The sequence below is a fragment of the Corvus kubaryi genome, unplaced genomic scaffold (assembly GCF_017639235.1).
Source record: "Corvus kubaryi isolate FWS band 111438036 unplaced genomic scaffold, C.kubaryi_AGA036_p1.0 37398, whole genome shotgun sequence".
Lineage (NCBI taxonomy): Eukaryota > Metazoa > Chordata > Aves > Passeriformes > Corvidae > Corvus > Corvus kubaryi.
The window spans coordinates 30488040-30507322 of NW_024581137.1; the positions used below are offsets into that span (position 1 = coordinate 30488040).

Sequence of the window (19283 nt, forward strand, 5' to 3'; positions counted from 1 at the left end):
GTCATGATGCAGATACATAGACGTTGTCTATGTATCTGCATCATGTGGAGTCTTCCCAACCAAATGTAGTCAGGCAACAGAGAATTTTGGACATGCCAAAATACCAGTGGCAGCACTACTCTGCTTGATAGAGTTTCTGATAGTTTTGATTGCCACTAAATGTTGAAAAGCTTTTGATAGCATTGTCAGGGCTTGTTTCTCTGAGTCCTGGGGAGAACAGGCTCTAGTGATCTCATTTTTAGCTGCTCTTCATGACTACACCAAGCATGAGACCACTGAGAACAAAAGTTTAGGAATCATATTTAGGACAGAAAAAGGGCAATCCAGTTTATACTGGTACATATTCACGGCAAGTGCAGGAGCCTTCCTCATTTGTAGTTCAAGGTCCAGATCCATGTGTACTTGTGTTGCTACTTCTCTCAGTTTTATGGCCTAGGTATTATGTAATTGACTTTAAAGGTTTTGCTCCCAAGATAAACTAAAATAGAGGATCATGATTGCAAGAAACACAGATTTTGCGATGTCAAGAATTGTCACTGTATAAACATTTAAAACTTTGTAAGAGGAAGGGTAAAATGAACTTGATACTTTTGGAAACAAGAAACATGATTAAGCAAAATGGGGAAAAACTTTTGTGCTCAAGAAGAGGACAAAATCATTTCAAGAACTGTCTGTGCTGTATGGAAGAGCAGAAGAACCAGATGTAGCTATGAAATTTTGTCTTGCAATATATCCTGTTCAAAGAAGTTTAGGTTAAATAGGTTATGAGTTCAAAGTATACAAATATGAAAGTTCAGAGAATCACAGAATCAATAAGGTTGGAGAAGACCTCCAAGACCATCAAGTCAAAACTTTCACTGAGTGCCACCATGCCCATTAAAACACATCATATAGTACCTTGTCGCTTTTTTGAACGCTTCCAGGGATGATCACTCCTTCACTTCCCTGAAGAGCCTGTTGCAATGCTTAACCACGCTTTCAGTGAAGAAATTTTTCCTTGTAGACAATCTCAGCCTCCCCTGGTGCAACTTGAGGCTGTTTCCCCTTGTTCTGTTGCTGGTTGCCTGGGAGAAGAGGCTGACCCTCACCTGGCTATGGTCTCCTTTGAGGGAGTTGTAAAGAGGAATTACGGTCTCCCCTGAGCCTTCTTTCCTCCAGGCTAAACAACTCTAGTACCCTCAGCTGCTCCTTGTAGGACTTATGTGACAGACCCTTCCCTGGCTCCATTATCCTTCTCTGGACACACTCGAGCACCTCAATATCCTTCTTGGTGTGAACACAGGATTCGAGGAGTGGCATTTTGGGGAAAACAGAAACAAGTGAACTAGCGTATTTTTTAAAATGTACATTTCAAAACCAGTAGAAATATTCTCAAACTTACGAAGCCATTTCCCTTTTTCCACTTAAAATCCGAAATAATACCTGCTAAATTTCTAACCAAACTGATTTGAATCTTCACTACTTAGTGCTTAGATTTAGTGTTTGGGGTGAAATACGTTATCAACATTATTCCTTCCTTAATTTAATAGAGAATTGTTTTGTCATCATTCTAACTGAAAAAGTTTTGAGCTGGGAGCCTCTATCAGATATAAACAAAAATATCAAAAAATAAACAGGAAATGAGGAAAGGGAAATAAACAAGCACCTATTATTTTCTGAAGGTTTGTATGAGTTTTCAAACAGTTGTGATGATGGGATCTGAGGACTGGAGAAGCTCCCAAGGCTTCTCCTCCTTCCTGGTCTCAGTGCGAAGTGCTTTTTAAGAGGCTGACAGTCTTGGGGACTTGCCCTGTCCCCAGGGAGGTGCCCAATGCCCAGCCCTGGGGCTGCCCCCTTTCACCTGTGTAGATGGGACAGGCCCTGGTGGTCAGGGCCTGCCCTGCTGACCCAGAGCATCCATGGGGTCCTGGTCCCACGGAGCCCAAATACTGACAGCACCCTGATATCCTGAATCTTCCTCTCAGAGATGCACTCTGAGGAGCTTTCAGACTGTTGAAGACATAATTTTCAGGATGCCAGGAAACAAAGGAGTCCAAAAGACACTAAGAAAGTTAGCTGGAGTCATTTTACAATGTAAAAATCTGATGCATTCTTTTTCTTACTTGACAGTTTTTAAGTACACACACAACTTAGCTGCAGTTCTGCTCAAGTTCTGGAGTCTGTTTTTGTCCTTTACTTATTTCTTCCTTTGAAAGCTCATCCCACTAGCAGACTAAAATTAAGCCTCCCCAACTCCCTGTTATTTGCCATATACTTTTCACTTGAACATTTGCTTGGGGAAGAGGGATTTGATGGACATTTTTTGTTAATGTGGACTAAAGATGTGTTGGCACACGCAGTCAATATTGCTTATTTCCACAAAGAAGTCCTTGTCCAAGTATCATTTAGTTCATAGCAATGGGTAAAATGAATCTGTCTTGCTCCTTGTGTTGCTGAGCCCCAGCAGGGAGGATGGGTGGAAGAGGCAGCTTCTGCTTTGGGTGTCAGGAGGAGGTTTTCCTCTGCAGCAGGAGCTGCTGCTCCTACTTCTCTCTTGTTCTACCTCCTTCATTCCCTGTTGCAGAAATCACTTGCCACTGTATTTATTTAGGCGGCATCATCCAATTCTGACTTTCTAAGAATCGATTTTCCTAATTGTCATAGAATTCAATGAGAATGTAATTTGCTGGAGGATGGAGTCCAATTCTTCTGATTACAGAGTGTTACCCAAACCATTGGTAACAGCAGGTTTAGGAGGTCACCTTTAGGCCACGGGACAGTGATTGCCTTCTCTTCTTGGCCATTTTTTACAAGGCCACAATAGGTTTTAAATTCTCATTAAAAGAAAGCCAAAATCAAGTGTTTACCCTATTAAAGGTTTTAAATATTTGTTTCCTTTGTGAAATTTGCATCAAAAGACCACTTATAAATCATGAACCAAAACTGAGGTGTGACCTATATTCAAAGAGCTTTGGCAGTGAGCCTGCAGCCATATGTATGGGCAGGACATGTAAGCTGCTGCCTTCTGCAAGTTCAGTAACAACCATCAGGCATCTCGTACCAACACAGACATGCTGCAAGCCTGAGTCATGCTCGATGAGCCACGTCTTTACTGTAACAACTGTTCTGTTGAAAGGTGAACAGTCTTTGCTCAATGGTGCTGCATACAGGTTTGTTGGCAGGCTTGGCTGCTTTAATATACTGGAATTTCTAGACTAGTAAAGGTTTAGATTAAGCACAGCTATAGCTCGAGTAAAAGCATTATCCAGTTCTCTGAACAAAATGAACTAGGCAAAAAGAAAAAGAAGTTATGGGTATAAATTTAGATACACACACGTTACTGTATTGTTGCATCCACAAAAGAAAGAAAAGTCCATAGAATAAGAACCTGTATAAAAACGGTAATGTCAGCTGATTGCTGGATTTCTCTCAGTGCTTCTCTTTGGTTTATCTGTCAAGCAGAGCTTTTGAATTGGAGCTAGGCTTTGTTGGCATGCAGAAAATTGCATGTGTATGGTTGGACCTTTTGCTTTTCTAAGCCCTAATAAGATGTAGAGAAAATCCGTGAAGCTTTTATGTTTTGTATGTGATGTGTTTCATATTGTATTAAGTTTACAAAAGGGATATAGAGGTAGAAAGTGGTTATTACTCTACGTTTTATTGTAGGTGTTAAAATTAGTTATGGCCCAATAAATATGCAGGTTGTTATGATTTTCTGTTGAGAATTATAACTCATAACAGAATAATTTTTTTCTAATGCTTATTTCCTTTTGAACTGAAAAACATTTCTGTGTACATAGCATGTGAGTTTTATATAAGTTGTCTTATGAGTCTTTTTTTTCAAGAAAAAAATTCTCTTGAAGGACTTTTCTGTGAGGATGGGGAGAACATGTAGGCAAAGTGTGTGATCTGGGAAAGTTTTCCTTCTGTTTCATGTTTTCTGATTATAGGAGAAATGATATACCAAATTCCAGTCTCAACTGAATGCTCAATTTTCTTCATATGAAGTTGAGTCACTTTAAAAAATGAATAATAATTTTTAATGTGGGCTAAACCTCAAACGGTTTTGAACTTAGTATGTAAATTTGTCTTTGGTTATAAAAAGTATCTTTGTCAGGGCTGAAAGATAGTTAAGGAAGAATCAGACACTTTGATACTTTTGCTTTTATATATGCAGGTTTCATATTTCTAGTGTCATTATTTTAATTGTTTTGCTTTTATTCTAAAAAAATGCGACATTATCCCAAGTCACCTCTATATCTCTATTGTTTTGGAGCCTTAATTTAAAACAGAATTTCTGCAGCACTGTGTAGAATCCAGCTACTTTTCTCCCATGTACTTATAACAGCTTTTCAGTTAGCAGTTTTCCCCACCATGCCTTGCCTATTTATTCTGCCCCAAACTCACTGTCAAACCATCATGGGTAGGAAACAACATCTCACCTCATCCAAGGCAAACTCTGAATCCTGGGCCACGGTTTCCCTTTTTTTCCTTCCAGCCTCTTGACTAAATGTAAATTGCAACAGAAGATGGGTTGAACAGTAAGAGTTGAAATCAGTTCAGGCAGGGGACAGAATTGAAGCTCTTCTGTATTTTGGCTGGACACCCAAAGCTCTGCCCTAGTGGGTAATAAAAATAGCAAAATTGTGAAAACAAAGAAAACAGAGATTTTTCATGAAACAACATTGTATTTCAAGCTACATTAAATTTGTACTGTGCCAGCTATAAATTTGCAGATAACATGGGATTTAAGCACTGCCATGACAGGCTATATACTATATATATATATACACATATTTGGAAACTATCTCTCTTGAGGAGAGCTTGGAATGCAGAGACTTAGACAAAGAAGGGATTTGTCCTTGATTTTAAAAATTAAGTAATCCAACAGAGTTTTAAATGATGTTTGTGTTTTAACATGAGTGGTACTTATGAATTTACTGAAATTGCTCCAAAGTGCTAAGCTGCTAAGGCATGCAGAACATCTGTACTTTTAGGAAACAGTGGGAATACAGAATCTGTTCTGATGTTTGTGTTTACACCAGCATTTTACAGTGATTATGTAGATGATTTGGATCAGACAAAACTGTACCATTGTTTTTACTTCCTATTTAGAAAGCTTAGGAAAAAAAATCTTAGGAAAAATTTCTAGTTACTTCTAGAAATTTCTAGTTATTTCTAGTTACTTCTAGTATATATTTTATGCATTTTTTTGCCTATTTTTTGATGGAAAGCATGTACTTGACTATTTTTTAAGTAGAGTTGATAACATTTTATTGGAGTTTCCAGTCCATAGGGCTTTCTAAGACAGTTTTTTTTGGTTGGTGTTTGGTTTTTTGGTTTTTTTAATGTGATTCCTGAATAAGAGTGGAAAATAATCCTATTCTTCAAATAGTTGACATACCTTTATGTCAACTTATTAAAGATGGAACATGTTCCCAATATTTGCCTACTTGAGGCTGAGGAAGAAGAATTAATTTTTTCTGAGGGTTGTCAGCACTGTTAAAGAGTATGCAGGCAGAAGATTGTGTGTTGCCATTCTGCTTAAAATATCGATATGTCATTTTGAGAACTCTGAAAGATCTCTATTTTAGCTTGGATACTGTCACATGAACTGGAAAAATGATTGAATGACTGTGGACAAAAGATTGTAAAAAATGATTCTGCCTTGGCTGTAGTACTCGAAAGAATTACAGCTACTTACCTGAATGTGGAAATCTTTTGAAAAGTTTTGCTGGACAACTAAAGCAGAATTTACATCTAGAGACCTTTTTTTCTTGACAGTTACTTCAAACACGAAACTATCTGTGCTTTTTGGATGTGACTGTTTTAAGCTCATGCATGAAAAAGGTGAAAAGTGTTGTTGCTGCTATAGAGCATATTTTCTATCTTGATACTTGACTGAGGAAAGTATGAAAAAATGGAAAGCAACAATTTAATTTATTTTCAATAAGTAACATGACATAGGTTTTGGTTTTAATTACAGTTGCGTAGGCATAATACTGATTTAAAGATGAGTAGACTATCTGGCAAAATATGAAATGAAAGCATGGTCATTGCTGAAAGAAAACCTCAAGACGTTGTTTTAAAACCTCTAGAAAGCAGTCCATTTCTATTTTATTTATGTATTTTTTAATTTGGATAATAAAAGAGGTGTGAGGAGACCTTGCTGTCTTTCCTCTAAAGTTCAGAAAAATCCTTTTTTAGGATAAGGTTCAATCACCTCTGCCATAACACCTGCTCATCTCACACTGCTGCTTTTGTAGTTATTGACATCGTTATCATAAGATGCAATGATTTTTATATACAACCATGTATATCAATACTGAAAAGTATATTAAAATTATAGAAGCCAAATAAAAAATGAATTTTTGTCAGTCATCAATTTGTGTGCTTGTCCTGGTCAGTAAGTGTCTAACCCACCAGCTTCTAATCACAGCTGATAATAAAATTTGTTGCTGAACATAGTTGTTTATTTATTACTTATATTGTTTTTGTTTACATAAATTTGTGATTTTTGTTCTATTTCAAATGACAGAACAATAAGATTATAGATAATTTTATGAAATAAATATTTGCTTTGACTGCCCATGAGACCTGCTAAACTCCATTGCTTACAGTTGGCAGTAAAACTGAAATATACCCAATTAAAATAAACAATTTTATTGAGGCCACACATAGTCCCAGGTGTTTTTATTTAAGAAAATTTGATAAATGAAAAACGCTGGGAAAAGCCATTCTTTTTACTGTATAAACTGTATATGAGAGTGGGAGGGAAACAACTCCTCCAGCATCTCTTAAAACTGAATTTTAGTGTTGTATCCTGTTTATAAGTGCTATGAGCTGTTACAGAACTGTTATGTAACTATTGTTCAAATCCTTGGCTGCTACATTTTCTCCTTTTAGGTCACATAATTTGATAAATGTACTTTTTAGAGTCAGGTTTAAGATGATGGTTTTCTTTAAAGTCTAATAACTATTACAATGCCATATTTTGTTTATTTAATTAGTAAAAGCCATATTAGGTCCTAAGGTTTCTAATATTACATGCCTAAATAATTGCTTTAGATAGTCTTGTTCTTGGTTCATTCTTTGCTTCTCTACTTTCCTTCCAGGTTTTGTTGTAGAAATAAAAGTGCAGATGCAAAGTTCACCTATTCTCTTATTCATTGAATTGGAACTCATTACTAATTCATAGTGTTGTGGCCATTATGCAGATTTGACCCTTATACACTGAACTACTGCATTTTTAAGAAAAAAACTGAGTTATTTTTATTGTATTGCTGAGTTATTTAATGTGGAAAAGATGGTTGTGTGCATGATGAATTCTAAGTGAATATGAGTTCAAAGGTTTTATTTAATGGCTACTTACTGGAATAATTGCTTTGTTATTCTGCCCATAGTTAAATTGGAAAAATTATATCTACGTGATTCTGACCTGCAGGGATTTGCACAATTCGGTTAGACAAAAGTTACTGAAGCTGACAGTTTTTAGAATACCTGAGAGCTCTGCAAAAATTGAGGTTTTGAGAGCAACATTTGTTTTCTGTGATGTGAGCACTGAAGAGTTTTTTCTGCAAGGTTCCCATTTATCTTGATATTGTCCAGCTCCTCTACTCACTGGCAGCTCTGCCAAAGGAGATTTTGTTGTGCTAGTGGAAATGACCATGTTTTGTGGTTGACTCAAGGACAAGAGAAGTGACTTAAAATAGTCCTGCAAAAAACTCCTTCAGAAATATGCTATTTAATAGTTAAGGATTAGATCAAAGAGTGTTCATTTCTGAGCATTTTGTGTTTACTGGCTGGTTTTTACAGTACTCATGAAGAGGGTAGAGTATGTTCTCATTTTCTTTGTGCCCACAGCTCTCATACAGCTACAGAAAATTACTGACGTGTATTGCGAAAAGCTATTAGCAGTTTTGATTGTTTTTTCTTTAATTACTGTTCATGTTATGTAAATCAGTGTTCTGTATTTTCATTTTCTCTCTCTCTCTATTTTTTTACTCAGATTCCACCAAGAAAATTAAGGATGTCTTAGAAGAATTCCATGGCAGTGGTGTGTTAGCAAAATATAATCCTGAAGGGGTAATTTTTCTTGTTTCTTAATGATCAGAAATGAGGGGGACAGTTGGCAAATTCTGTAGCCATTCTAAGCATTTGAAATAGAAGATTAATTATAAATCAGGTGTTTGGGGTATTTGAAATTGTTTGAGAAGTAAAAAAAACAGGATGCTATATGATCTGGAATATCCCTATAGTCTGTTGGGGTCAGCTATTCCAGCTGTGCCCCTTCCCAAATTCTTATGTACCTTGAGCTGCCTTGCTGGTGGGCTGGGGTGAGAAAAGACGTTGACTCTTTGTAAATACCTGAAACATCCCTCTGTTATCAACACTGTTTCCAGCACAAATCCAAAACGAAGCTTCATACAAGCTACTGTGAAGGAAATTAACTCTATCCTAGCCAAAATCAGTGCACAGACTTCCCCCCCACCACCCCTGCAAAAAATAAAAAACAACCCCCCAAAACACCTCCACAACCCTTTGAATAAGATTAATATGGTTTTCAAGTCTCTTAAGATTGGAAATGTCAAGCATAATTTCAAAAGTTATAAAAGTAACATCCATTAAGATTTCTTTTTAAATTCTGTTTCTCTTGTGTTGTTTCTAGTAGTGGGATTTTCTGATGTTATGAAACAAAGAATTCAGCTGAAAAAAAAGCTGTGTGTGCACACTGTCACTACAGATTCACCACTAGACAAAGTATTCTGGTGTGGCTGGTAGAAAAAGCCAGATTGTTTTCTTTTCTTATCCTCAATTGAAATTTGCATTCACTTAGCACATCCTAATAGCGTGATTCAGAATGTAGCTAAATAAAAACCTGTTTCAGTAATGTTTCTAATAGTAATACTTCTGACTGTGCTCACATTTTGTGAAATTCAGGATAGAAAAATGTGCTAACCATTATGAAAATTACTTGATCTTACATTTCAGGATGTAAAGTACAAAAATTATTGACAACTTATTGGCAATAATACAATTACTTGCAACTAATGAGTTAATTTAATAGATATTGAAAAATTGTTTGATGCTTTGAACTTGGCAAAGCATAATGTGGGTCATTTTAGTTTATGAGAAAAAATTTTTGTAATTCAGTAAAATAGTGTAAGCTGATCCTTAGATTATCATAAATGATCATCTTAAATTTCCAGGTTTCTAGTTAAATACATTTGTAGAATATAAATGGATGGGAATACTGTGATCATCTACTTTATCCCCCAGTGTAACATAGGGAGACCTAGGCTGTAGGACCATCCTTCTCTGCTTTTTTTTTAGAATATAGACATATTTTTGGTTTTGTTCTTTTTGTAGGAAAAATGTGAACTGATAAAATGGTCTTAATCTATTCTATGTTTTTTCTTTTAAATTCTTCACATATTTTCAGTTATCATACATGTTATCAACATAACAAAACATGTTCAGTTTTGTGAAATCTACCCTGTTAAAGTAAAAAATAACTGTGCATTTTATGCATATTTAAATAATATGTTGCCGCATAGGTAACATATTTTCAAATTATCAATTTTCCATAAACGTGATTACTGAAAGTGGTGTGATTAGTCTCTTTTAACAAAGTAATTTTTCCAGTTTGGGGCTACACAGAAGCTGAGTCATGGCAAGATGGGTACCCAGGAAAACTGTTCTGACTGAAGCCAGGTGAATTGGCAAAATCTGTGCAAAACTGGAATTAATAAACACAACTGGTCTTGAGATGAGTCTGTGACTCTGCATGGTATCTCCCTGTTCTTCTTTTCACAGCTATTCATTTGCAGAATTCTACCAGTGTACTGAAACATCCAGGAATTATAGAGAAGCAGAATACCCAGGGCAGGGAGCAGGACAGGAGGAGGGTAGGGAAGGAAGGAATTCAAGACAGACACCCTGTGAGGACTTCAATGTCTTCAGCAGGAATCAAGCTATTCACTACTCCTGGGTCAATACTGGACCTAGGCTGACCCTGACAGCTTTTGTACTTTGCTGCTTAGCACTTAGACTTCAGAGAGTGCAACATAAAGAAAACCTGGCTAGAAACAAATCTGCTTTGGATCTGTTAAGATTTGTTAGCTCAAGGTTCGTCCCACAAGCTGCAGAACTGGAAGCAAAGTGGCTAAAATTTCCTCTGCCACTGAGTGAATATTCTGTTCTGACAAGCGAACTGCCTTTGCACAGGTGTGTCCATATTTCTGGCATGCATTCAGCCTGCTGTGTGGATAAACTCTTTACAGAATGATTTGCAAGTTGATTTTATGTGGTTGGATGAGGACTCTGTGGATTGGGTGTAAGTAATTAATTATTATCTGTAAATGAGATGACAAAAATTAACTGATCCAGCTGGCATCAATCTTAGTGCAGCTATTTATTTCCATATATTCTGGACAGCACTGCTGTTTTGTTGTTGTGTTTTGTAGAGGATACCATCATATTTCCATTTTACCTCTCTCTTCCCTAGATCATTATCTTATAAATACTCCCAATTTTTTTTTAAAGTACCAAAAGATGATGCCAGTTTTTTAGCAGTAAACATGCGACATAGAGCTATGGCAAATTTAGAAGAGCGATATATTTCTTTAAATATTTACTTATATATTTAAAGGGTTCAGGAATTTATTCTGCTCCATTGGTTTTACAGAGAAGTTTTTTATCACAAGCTGATCTAATGGAATGCAAATAGCAAAAGAAAAGCCATTGGTACTCAAAACTTGCAACCTGAAATAATCTGGTTTGTTTTTATATTATTTTATATCTTGTTCAGTGAGTGGGTTTTGGGTTTAGCAGAAATGGTGTATCTACTTATCAGAAAGTTATCTACTATAGGGAGTTTATTTATGGAGCTTTTACCTTCTGATTTCAATCTAAGGGAGATGCCTAAAATTTCACAAATGCTACTGAACACCTGCCCTTTCACCTTCTTCTCTAAGTCAATATCAAAGAGGTAATTAAGAATGGATTTTATACATGGTATAAGACACATAGGTAGGCTAAGACCAGCCTCTAGGAAAGCTGTGATCGATAAATATTCTTTTCATCATTTGAGATCTATTTATATTAATTAATTTCAATCATTTCACTTTGAGGGGAGTGTTGAATAGGTTGGCAAGACTTAGGAAAGCAGATAGAGCTACAGACTGTTAAAATGGGCAGTTGTGTTGCCCATTACAAGCATTGTGTGCTTGTGGTCCTAGTGTTGTCATCCTTTCTGAGTGCCTCCTAATTTTTTGTTTACCAAGAAGTCCACTGGCTTTCTTGGCCACCTGGGCACATGCTGGACCATGTCTAACTGGATGTCAACCAGCACCCCCAGCTCCTTTTCTGCTGGGCAGCTTTCCAGACACTTTTCTGCCAGCCCGTGGAGCTGCCTTGGCTCATTGTGACCCAAATGCAGGACCCAGCACTTGGCCTTGTTGAACCTCATAACATCGACCTCAGTCTGTTGATCCAGCCTGTCCAGATCCCTGTGCAGAGCCTTCCTACCCTCAAGTAGGAAATCAAAGCTCTTGCCCAACAGGGCATCATCTTCAGACTGACTAAGGTGCAATTCATACTGATGCCTTGAGAGGCCAACTAAAAACAGAGACTAGACAGGAGTAAGGGAATAAAAGCAGGTATTTATTTGAAAGGCCTTCAAAGGTACCCTCTCGGGAGCCACAGGCTACTGCCAAGATAGACCCCAAGATGGACGACACTTCACACTTTTATAAGTTTGGTTCATTTGCATATCAGGGTTAATTCTCCAATTAAAGCTTCAGTTTAATGATGTAATTCCCCTCAGCTTGCCCCCCTTTAGAGGCTTTTTGGTTTATACTTCTTGGGCCTAGGACAGTCTGAGTCCTTGGAGAGCAGGCCTGGAGAGGCTTTGTTATATCTACCTAGCACGAGAGAGCAGAAGTTAACAGGCTACAAGACACTTCAGTTACACACTAGGCAGTACAGGATTTGAAAAATATGAAAGTTAAAACCTAAGGCATCAATACCTTTGCCCAGATCCTTGATAAAGGTATTATCCAGGACTTGGTAAGTCCTGGGAAACACCACTTGTGACTGGCTACCAACTGGTTATAACTCCACTGACTACCACTCCCTAGGTCTGACTACCTGGCCAGTTTATTACCCAGCAAAGGGTACACCTGTCCAAGCCATGAGCAGACAGTTTCTCAAGGAGAATGCAGTGTCAAAGGCTGTACTGAAGAACTTAGAGGTCTTTTCCAACCTTAAGGATAAAGATTCTACAGAAGTCTAGGTAGACAATATCCACAGCCTTTCCCTCATCTACTAAGCAGATCACCATGTCATAGAAGGAGTTTAGGTGTCAAGGACCAGTGAGTCAAGCAAGATCTGCCTTTCTGAAGCTCTGGCTGGCCTGGCCTGATCCCCTGGTGCTCCTGTATGTGCCATGTGATGGCACTGAGGATCATCTGCTCCGTGACCTTCCCACTTGGAGTTTAGAATTATTCAGTTCAGATAATTTGTTTAATTTATGACTCTTCTTGGTAACAATTAATTTTTATGCTTTTTAAAAGTACACAGGGTTGAAAGACTAATATTATATTTATTTTTCTTTCTTGGTTATCTGTCATTGCATGTTTAGAAATAAATTGCTTACGCTGTCTAATCAAGACTAGAATGCTGACTTAGAACCATTTTCTTGACTTATGTGCTAATGCAAGAAAATGGGATATTCTATCGAATGTCTTAAACCATCTCATCTAAATCACTAACCTTTCACTAAAAATATTTTTATTATAAAAAACAGAGCTTGAGTGTTATGACACTGCACTAATGTATGTATGTTCTCTCTTTCCTTGCATGTGTTACAGAAACAAGATATACTTAATCAAGTAAGTAATGCTGATTTGATTTTGTCTTTCTTTTTGCGTAGGTGCAGTATCTTTTATTTTGTAGGCTTCCACTGAGATGTATTTATTAATAAATACTGCATGTGGCTATTCTTTCAGATAACAGAGTAATATTTAAATCTGAAAGCAGAGTGCACTCCTTTTCTGGTGGCAGAATTTTTCATTAGGTGAACTTCATTTTTTTCATTCACAGTACATAATTTTACTAACATTAATTGAGTTGAATATGAGAAACAAATTAAGAGCAAGTAAATTACTTGTTCCATACTTTTCACAGAAATTTCACTTTACTGTGAGATCTCGTAATGATCTGTATTATTCTGAAATGGCAAGAACATGTCTCAGGAAAAAATATTAAATACCAATTTCTATAACCATATAATACCATTCGTATGGAGCAGGCTTAAAATTGCAGATTTAATAATTTGAATAAGGTTTATAGTGTGCTTTAAGCAATTGTGACTTTACAGCAATTGCAAGAGAAATGGTTAAAATGCTGAACATCAACTACTACTCAGGAGAAGCTACTCCTTAGAAACTTCAGTAGCCTAAATCCAGGTATAAAAGTAAAATGGGAAAAAAAAAAAAAAAACCTAGGGAAGAAGGACTAATCAAATGGACTAGTTTTTTAAGTGACCTAGTTATTCTTTCTTCATAGCACAAAGGTGTTAAAAAGCTCTGGCTCTGCTGTTCAGGGAAGAGGCAGCCAGAGCATGCGAGCAATGAGAAAGTCAAGAGAGTGAAAGCATTAGTTTTATAGGAACCCCTCAATTTCTGGGGTCAGAGGCCAGTTGAGCTTTTGGAGATGTGTTAATAAGATCAGAACTGCCCAATCATAAAAGGACTTATCTATTTTTTTTTTATAAGCTAACAGAGTGACTGCAGAGGGTCCTGAAAGAGGTTTCAACATTAAAACAGTGTGTCTGTGACCAGTCTTGAGCATAATCTCATCAGTATTTAGCTAATTACTTTGTCAAATGAGTAGATGAATACTAATAGAATCAACAAACTAAACGAAATTTGGGAGTTAATATCACATGGGAAAAGCTGGAGATGTTATGGACTATAGTAAATGGAATGAAATGCACGTGTGCAGGCTACAGTGTAGCGTACCCTGGTACAACTGGCATTGTCAGATAAATTAACGTGTATGTAGTTGACCAAAGGTGAATGCAGAGTATCACTGTGGTTTGGACATGAAGAGGAGAAGGATGTTACTGGGATGTTGTAATAGTGTTCCTGTGGCCATGGTAGTCTGAAAGGAAGACAAAACTTGTAAGAAGAGGTAGTGTCTTAGGCCTGCTGACATAAGTGGAAAAGTAGTTAAAATTTCAAGCACACAGGAATATAGTTTGAAAGCATATTTTGTGTTCTTTCCCTCAGCTATGTTCTTTAATGTGACAGAAGATATTAAATTACTGTAAAAAACCTTGCCTTATTATAATATATTAAGCGAAGTATTTCTACTGCAGATAGGAAGATTTAATTTTCTTTAAAAAAGGTACTGCAGAAGTCACGTCTTTCTACTTTTGTCCAAATGATGGGATGAAGTGAACTCAAATTGGAACTAATTTACAGAAGGTTAGTAGGATGTGCAGAATTATAGCATATATAATGTAGGAGAAGCCTGTCCTTCACATGTAAGAAGCTTAAGTTGTATCTTTATAGCTACAAAAGAAAAGAATGTAGCATCTTGTGTGTATCACCAGCAGTAAACTCTAGGTTTCAGACACTGGGTACTCTGTGTTTCACTGGGTACTCTGTGTTTCTGGCTCCATGGGCAAAATTTCTAGGGAAAGCTTTCTGGATACCTAGAGAGTTGGGAAGCCTGCCAGGAAGAGATGTTGGCAGTCTGGCTGTGAGCCTGCTTTCTGTGGAGTGTGTTGAGGGCATTGAGGTGTAAAATACTTCAGATAGTCAATTTCTGCTGCAAAACTGTTCAGGTTTGAACACTTTTTATGATCTTTGCTGGTCTTTCTCCTTTTCTCAGTCTGTGCTACCAGTGCTAATCTCCCTCTTTGATATCCTCCTTTCCTTTTGATACACTTCTCTTTCTTAAGAACTTATTTTTATCCTTTTTTTCCTTTACATTTTTGTGTTGCACAGTACCTTATGCTTTAACTTTATGAACCTATTACCACTTTCGTCTACATGTCACGTGTTAAAAAAGACAATTTGAAGAGCTTTAGACAGACTCTTTGATTATGGTTAGGGGGTGTCATTTGTTTTCATTATGAAGAACAATATATTATGTTTCGTGTTGGTTTTTTATCATGATAGCTTCAGCTATGCTTGATTCACGTGCATGGTGGCATCTAGATAATATTTATGAAACTGCATAGAAAAACAAAATATAAGTAAAATACTTTAAATCATAGTTTATTGCAAGAATTAATCAACAAATGGAAATGTCTTGAAGTTTTCTTGTGCAATACAGGTATTGATATATATGAATGTATACGTGTGTAATTGAACAGATGCCACTGCTCATATCCTTTTAATTCTTTCTAAGCTGTACTTTTAAATACTGGTGAGGAGAAACTCAAACTTAGGTCAATTAGTATAGTTCCACTTTTACTAAAATCTGTACATTTACTTAGTATAAAGTGGATGTAATTTGTTGACAAATGGAATGGGACATTTTAAATGTTTTTCTATCGGTGTGATTAATCCAAGTGAAGGTTCCAGCTGGGCTCAGGTTTGGTTAAATCTCAGCAAACCATTCATTAGTGAAGTGAAAGTTTATTAATTTGTATTCTTCAAAACTTTAAAGAGGGAGGGATTAACAATAACTAGTAACATGACATTGTCACATATTACTTTTCTTACTAAAAGTGTTATAGCAAGTATTTTTAATAAATGTAGCTGAAATAACCTCCACAAAAATTTGTAATGCACAGATAGGATCAATACAGGTAAAATGTGAGAATACCATTGCCGTAGAACATGTATAGAGAAGTGATTTTTCCTACTTTTAGCCACATTATGAAGATGCCAATGCAGACATGTTTTTCTGCGAGTAGGTCTTTACACAATCTTCACAAGCAGCTTAATTGTTCGTTTCGACCAGAACTTTTTGTCATAACTGACTTTTTTTCAGGGATTCATTCATTTTGCTATTTTGTTTGGCTTTTGTCTGAACCATGCCACCTACCCCATTTTTCCTGACCAATTCTTCTGGGGAAGAATGCAAACTATCTACTTTTCACTTTATTTCATATGTAATAATTTCAAGTAGACTCTGAATGATAATCTCCAACAAGATCCTTCTAAAAGTATGTGATTTACCACTCTTCTTAAAAAAAGCCCCACCTCTGTATAGTAAATATAGCATATTTAGTGAAAGTTACATATTAAAAACAAGTACGTATGTGTGCAGTACGTACGGATATGCAAACTTATGCACACATAGAATTACGTACTAAAGAAAACCTGCTGATAAAAGTGGTTTGGTTTTTATTACCTGCATGTAAGATTGGGATGAGACTGCAGTAGCTGGTGAATACATTCCAGACTTATTTTGGTAATTAGCATCAATTTATTTTAATAACATGAGAATGTTATGCTTAAAAATCTAATTATTGCATAAAAATTGAGTTTTTCCCATTTCCATTTTAGATGTTTTGTTGAGCTTACTTCTTTGAAGAGCTGAGGGAAAATTTTGGCAGTAATATATGTCTGTGTATTGGTAATATCCAAATGTAGTTTGTCCATATGGAGTATTTCATAGGAGCAGCCTGTGAGAGCATGTGGGGTTTTTAAAATTTTTTAAACATTCATTTCAGTAGATAAGAATTTGAATGCTGATATAGCTGAGAAATAGTTTTATTTGGTTACCAGAATTTTCAAAATTAATTATGTAAAAACTGTATTTAATGAAATGCTTCGAGCAGAAAATGCTAAGGATTTTGAATTTAAACCAGATTTTACCTTGATGCACAAAGCCAGTCTTCATGAGGAATTCCAAATTTTATTTTAATTTCTGCCTTACGAACGTGAGAAATACATTTTAAACACCAAAAACTTACGCATTCTCATGTGATTCCTGGGTTTTAGCTTGTTAATCCTCTCTATATATAGTCTCTCCACTTTTTTTCCACATCTTTTGTCAAAACAACAGCAGGTTTTGAAATGTGATGATCAATAAATCTTCAAGACTTTGGCTTTTGTGGGAATGCTTTAGCATTGGTGTTCACAGCTAATCATGTAATTGTCACTAATGCACTCGCATAAGCGTTTGCCCCTGTTGTCATAGCACTATATGTGAATCAAGGCCCTGTAACATCTACTCTTACTTAACAGTTCCTTTTTCACATATTGGGTCAATATAAATAGTTTAAAAAGAAATAATCAGTTAAAGGAACTTACCCAACCCCAAAAAATAACCTAGAGCAATTACTGTCAGTAGATGAAAGCCGATTATATTTTTTGCACCATTTGGAGATCGGACAACATAATTTAAAAAGTAAATAATTGAAAATTACATTTCAACATAATTCTCTTTCCATTATCTGTGAAATGTTCTTTTTAATAAATCAAAGCCATATGTCGTGGAAGTCTCTTGAAATGAATATTTTCTCTTTTTTTTTTCTTTTCTCTATTACATTCTGTTTTTCAGGATGCTGAAAATAGTGGCTTATGTTGAAATATTTTGTACAAATCTAAAAGAAGAAAAGATCAAAGAGAATGTGGTATTTTAAAAGAATTTATGGGTGGAGATTAACTTCAAACACTAGATCATGTCTTGTTCCCATTTATGTGGCCAGTGTGGTGGGGAGGAATAAAAGAAGTTATTATTCTAGACCTCCCTGCCCTGCTCCATCCACAATGCCAACTCTTTCATCAAGAGACTATTAATTTTTTGGTGTCTTGTGAGGAGAAAGAAAGTAGAGTGATAAAGCTTCTCTCCCTTCTTTCTACATATCATCCAGAAGAGCTGGTTGTTGCATTTACACCAGCTAGGAAAATACAGGAGACAGTTAGAACTCCTCTATTGCAGTTAGGATAGATCTTGAGTCAAAAAGCTTCCATTTTATTAATAAATTATTGGTTCTCTTCAAATGTCTTAGTATGGTAGGAGTTAAAATATTATGCAGCATAGTTAAAAAACTTCTATATTAAAAGAGGCATAAATTTCCTTGTATATATCCTATTTTTTACTGAGGAACCATGTTTTCTGTATTCTCAGTATTGGGATATACTGGCTTTTGATGTCTATACCATGTAGAGTTCTGTGTGTTGGCACAGAACATACACAAAATGCATAAATCTTCAAAATATGCATGCATATTTGGATTTTTCTTGATCTTACATATCTGTGTTTACTATCAGTAAAGCAGAAAAGCAAATTATAAAATTGAACAGCTTAACTGTTGCAGGAGAAACAAAGAAGTCAAATACACAGTGTTTGTAGGTGGAGTTCAGCCTCTTCCTCTCTGTTGCTCAAGGTGTTAGAAGCCATTCTGCTGCTTGGGACAGGATCAGATATTTTAAGGCAGCTCTGTAGCCTGTTATAGCCATAAGCAGGAGATAAAGACCTGTGGTTTTAGCTGAGTGTTGGCCTATATACGTCTGATTCAAAACTAGAAGAAACCTGAAAGTGTCTGCTATTTTGTCAAGCAAAGTCGTAACTGCTACTTGAAAACCAGTCCTTCAATTCCTGTTCTTCCTGAGACTGAGACTCACCCTCTGTGAAGCAGCACTAAATTAGAGTAATGCACTTATCAGTGAGTGCTTGAGAAGAAACAGAGCTCTTATCATGGTAATTGGAGATTTTTTAAAGCATGTTAAGCATAGACTGATGCACATTTCTTTATCCTTGGAGTCCCTCATATTCTGCTTATCTGGGATTCAAAAGAAACTGTAGTGTGGGAAGCAAGAGCTTTGCTTTATGCTGTTGGTATAGAGTAGAAAGAGAAGTAAGAGATATGCTTTCTTTAGTGATGTTCATAAGATAAAAAGCATCTTATCACATATCTATGAGGTACATTGGATACACTGCCAAGAAATTCACATATGGTCATGATACTATGGAAAATAGTGCCTGCTTTATTGTCAGGTTTGTAGTATTTTATGCCGTAACAGAAGAAGAAAAATTCCAGACTACTTTTTTGACTATGAATAAAGTGAGATTTTTAGTGCATCTAAAACCCCTAAACTATTTTAATGGTTTTGTTTCTTCACAGTTGTGAATTCTTTAGTCAAAGTAATCAGTGTCAACCTGGAAAATCTCTTGAAATATGTAGTTTATCCTGAAAACTTTATTTAAACAGTTTCCAGGTCTTTAATTTCTTTGTGACTTCCACTTCTTTAAAGTTAAGATTCTTAGTAATTATTTTTTTCTAGTTCAATGATTGCCATTTGTTCAAATGTGTCTTTTTATGTGTGCCTACT

The 19283-nt window shown here is 36.1% G+C and overlaps 1 protein-coding gene across 6 annotated transcripts in view; it reads left to right on the top strand.

Annotated features, from left to right (window-relative positions):
* DGKB (diacylglycerol kinase beta) overlaps positions 1 to 19283 on the top strand; it is a 305960-nt gene that overhangs the window by 24251 nt on the left and 262426 nt on the right. For 3 of the 6 annotated variants that reach the window (XM_042044451.1, XM_042044453.1, XM_042044456.1), the window contains exons 2-3: positions 7988 to 8064; positions 12852 to 12872. The exons of 1 other annotated variant lie outside the window; for it this stretch is intronic. In XM_042044451.1, the coding sequence (XP_041900385.1) occupies positions 7988 to 8064; positions 12852 to 12872 (98 nt within the window). The remainder of the gene's footprint in view (positions 1 to 7987; positions 8065 to 12851; positions 12873 to 19283) is intronic. 2 more of the 6 variants (XM_042044452.1, XM_042044457.1) reach the window with 1 other exon arrangement.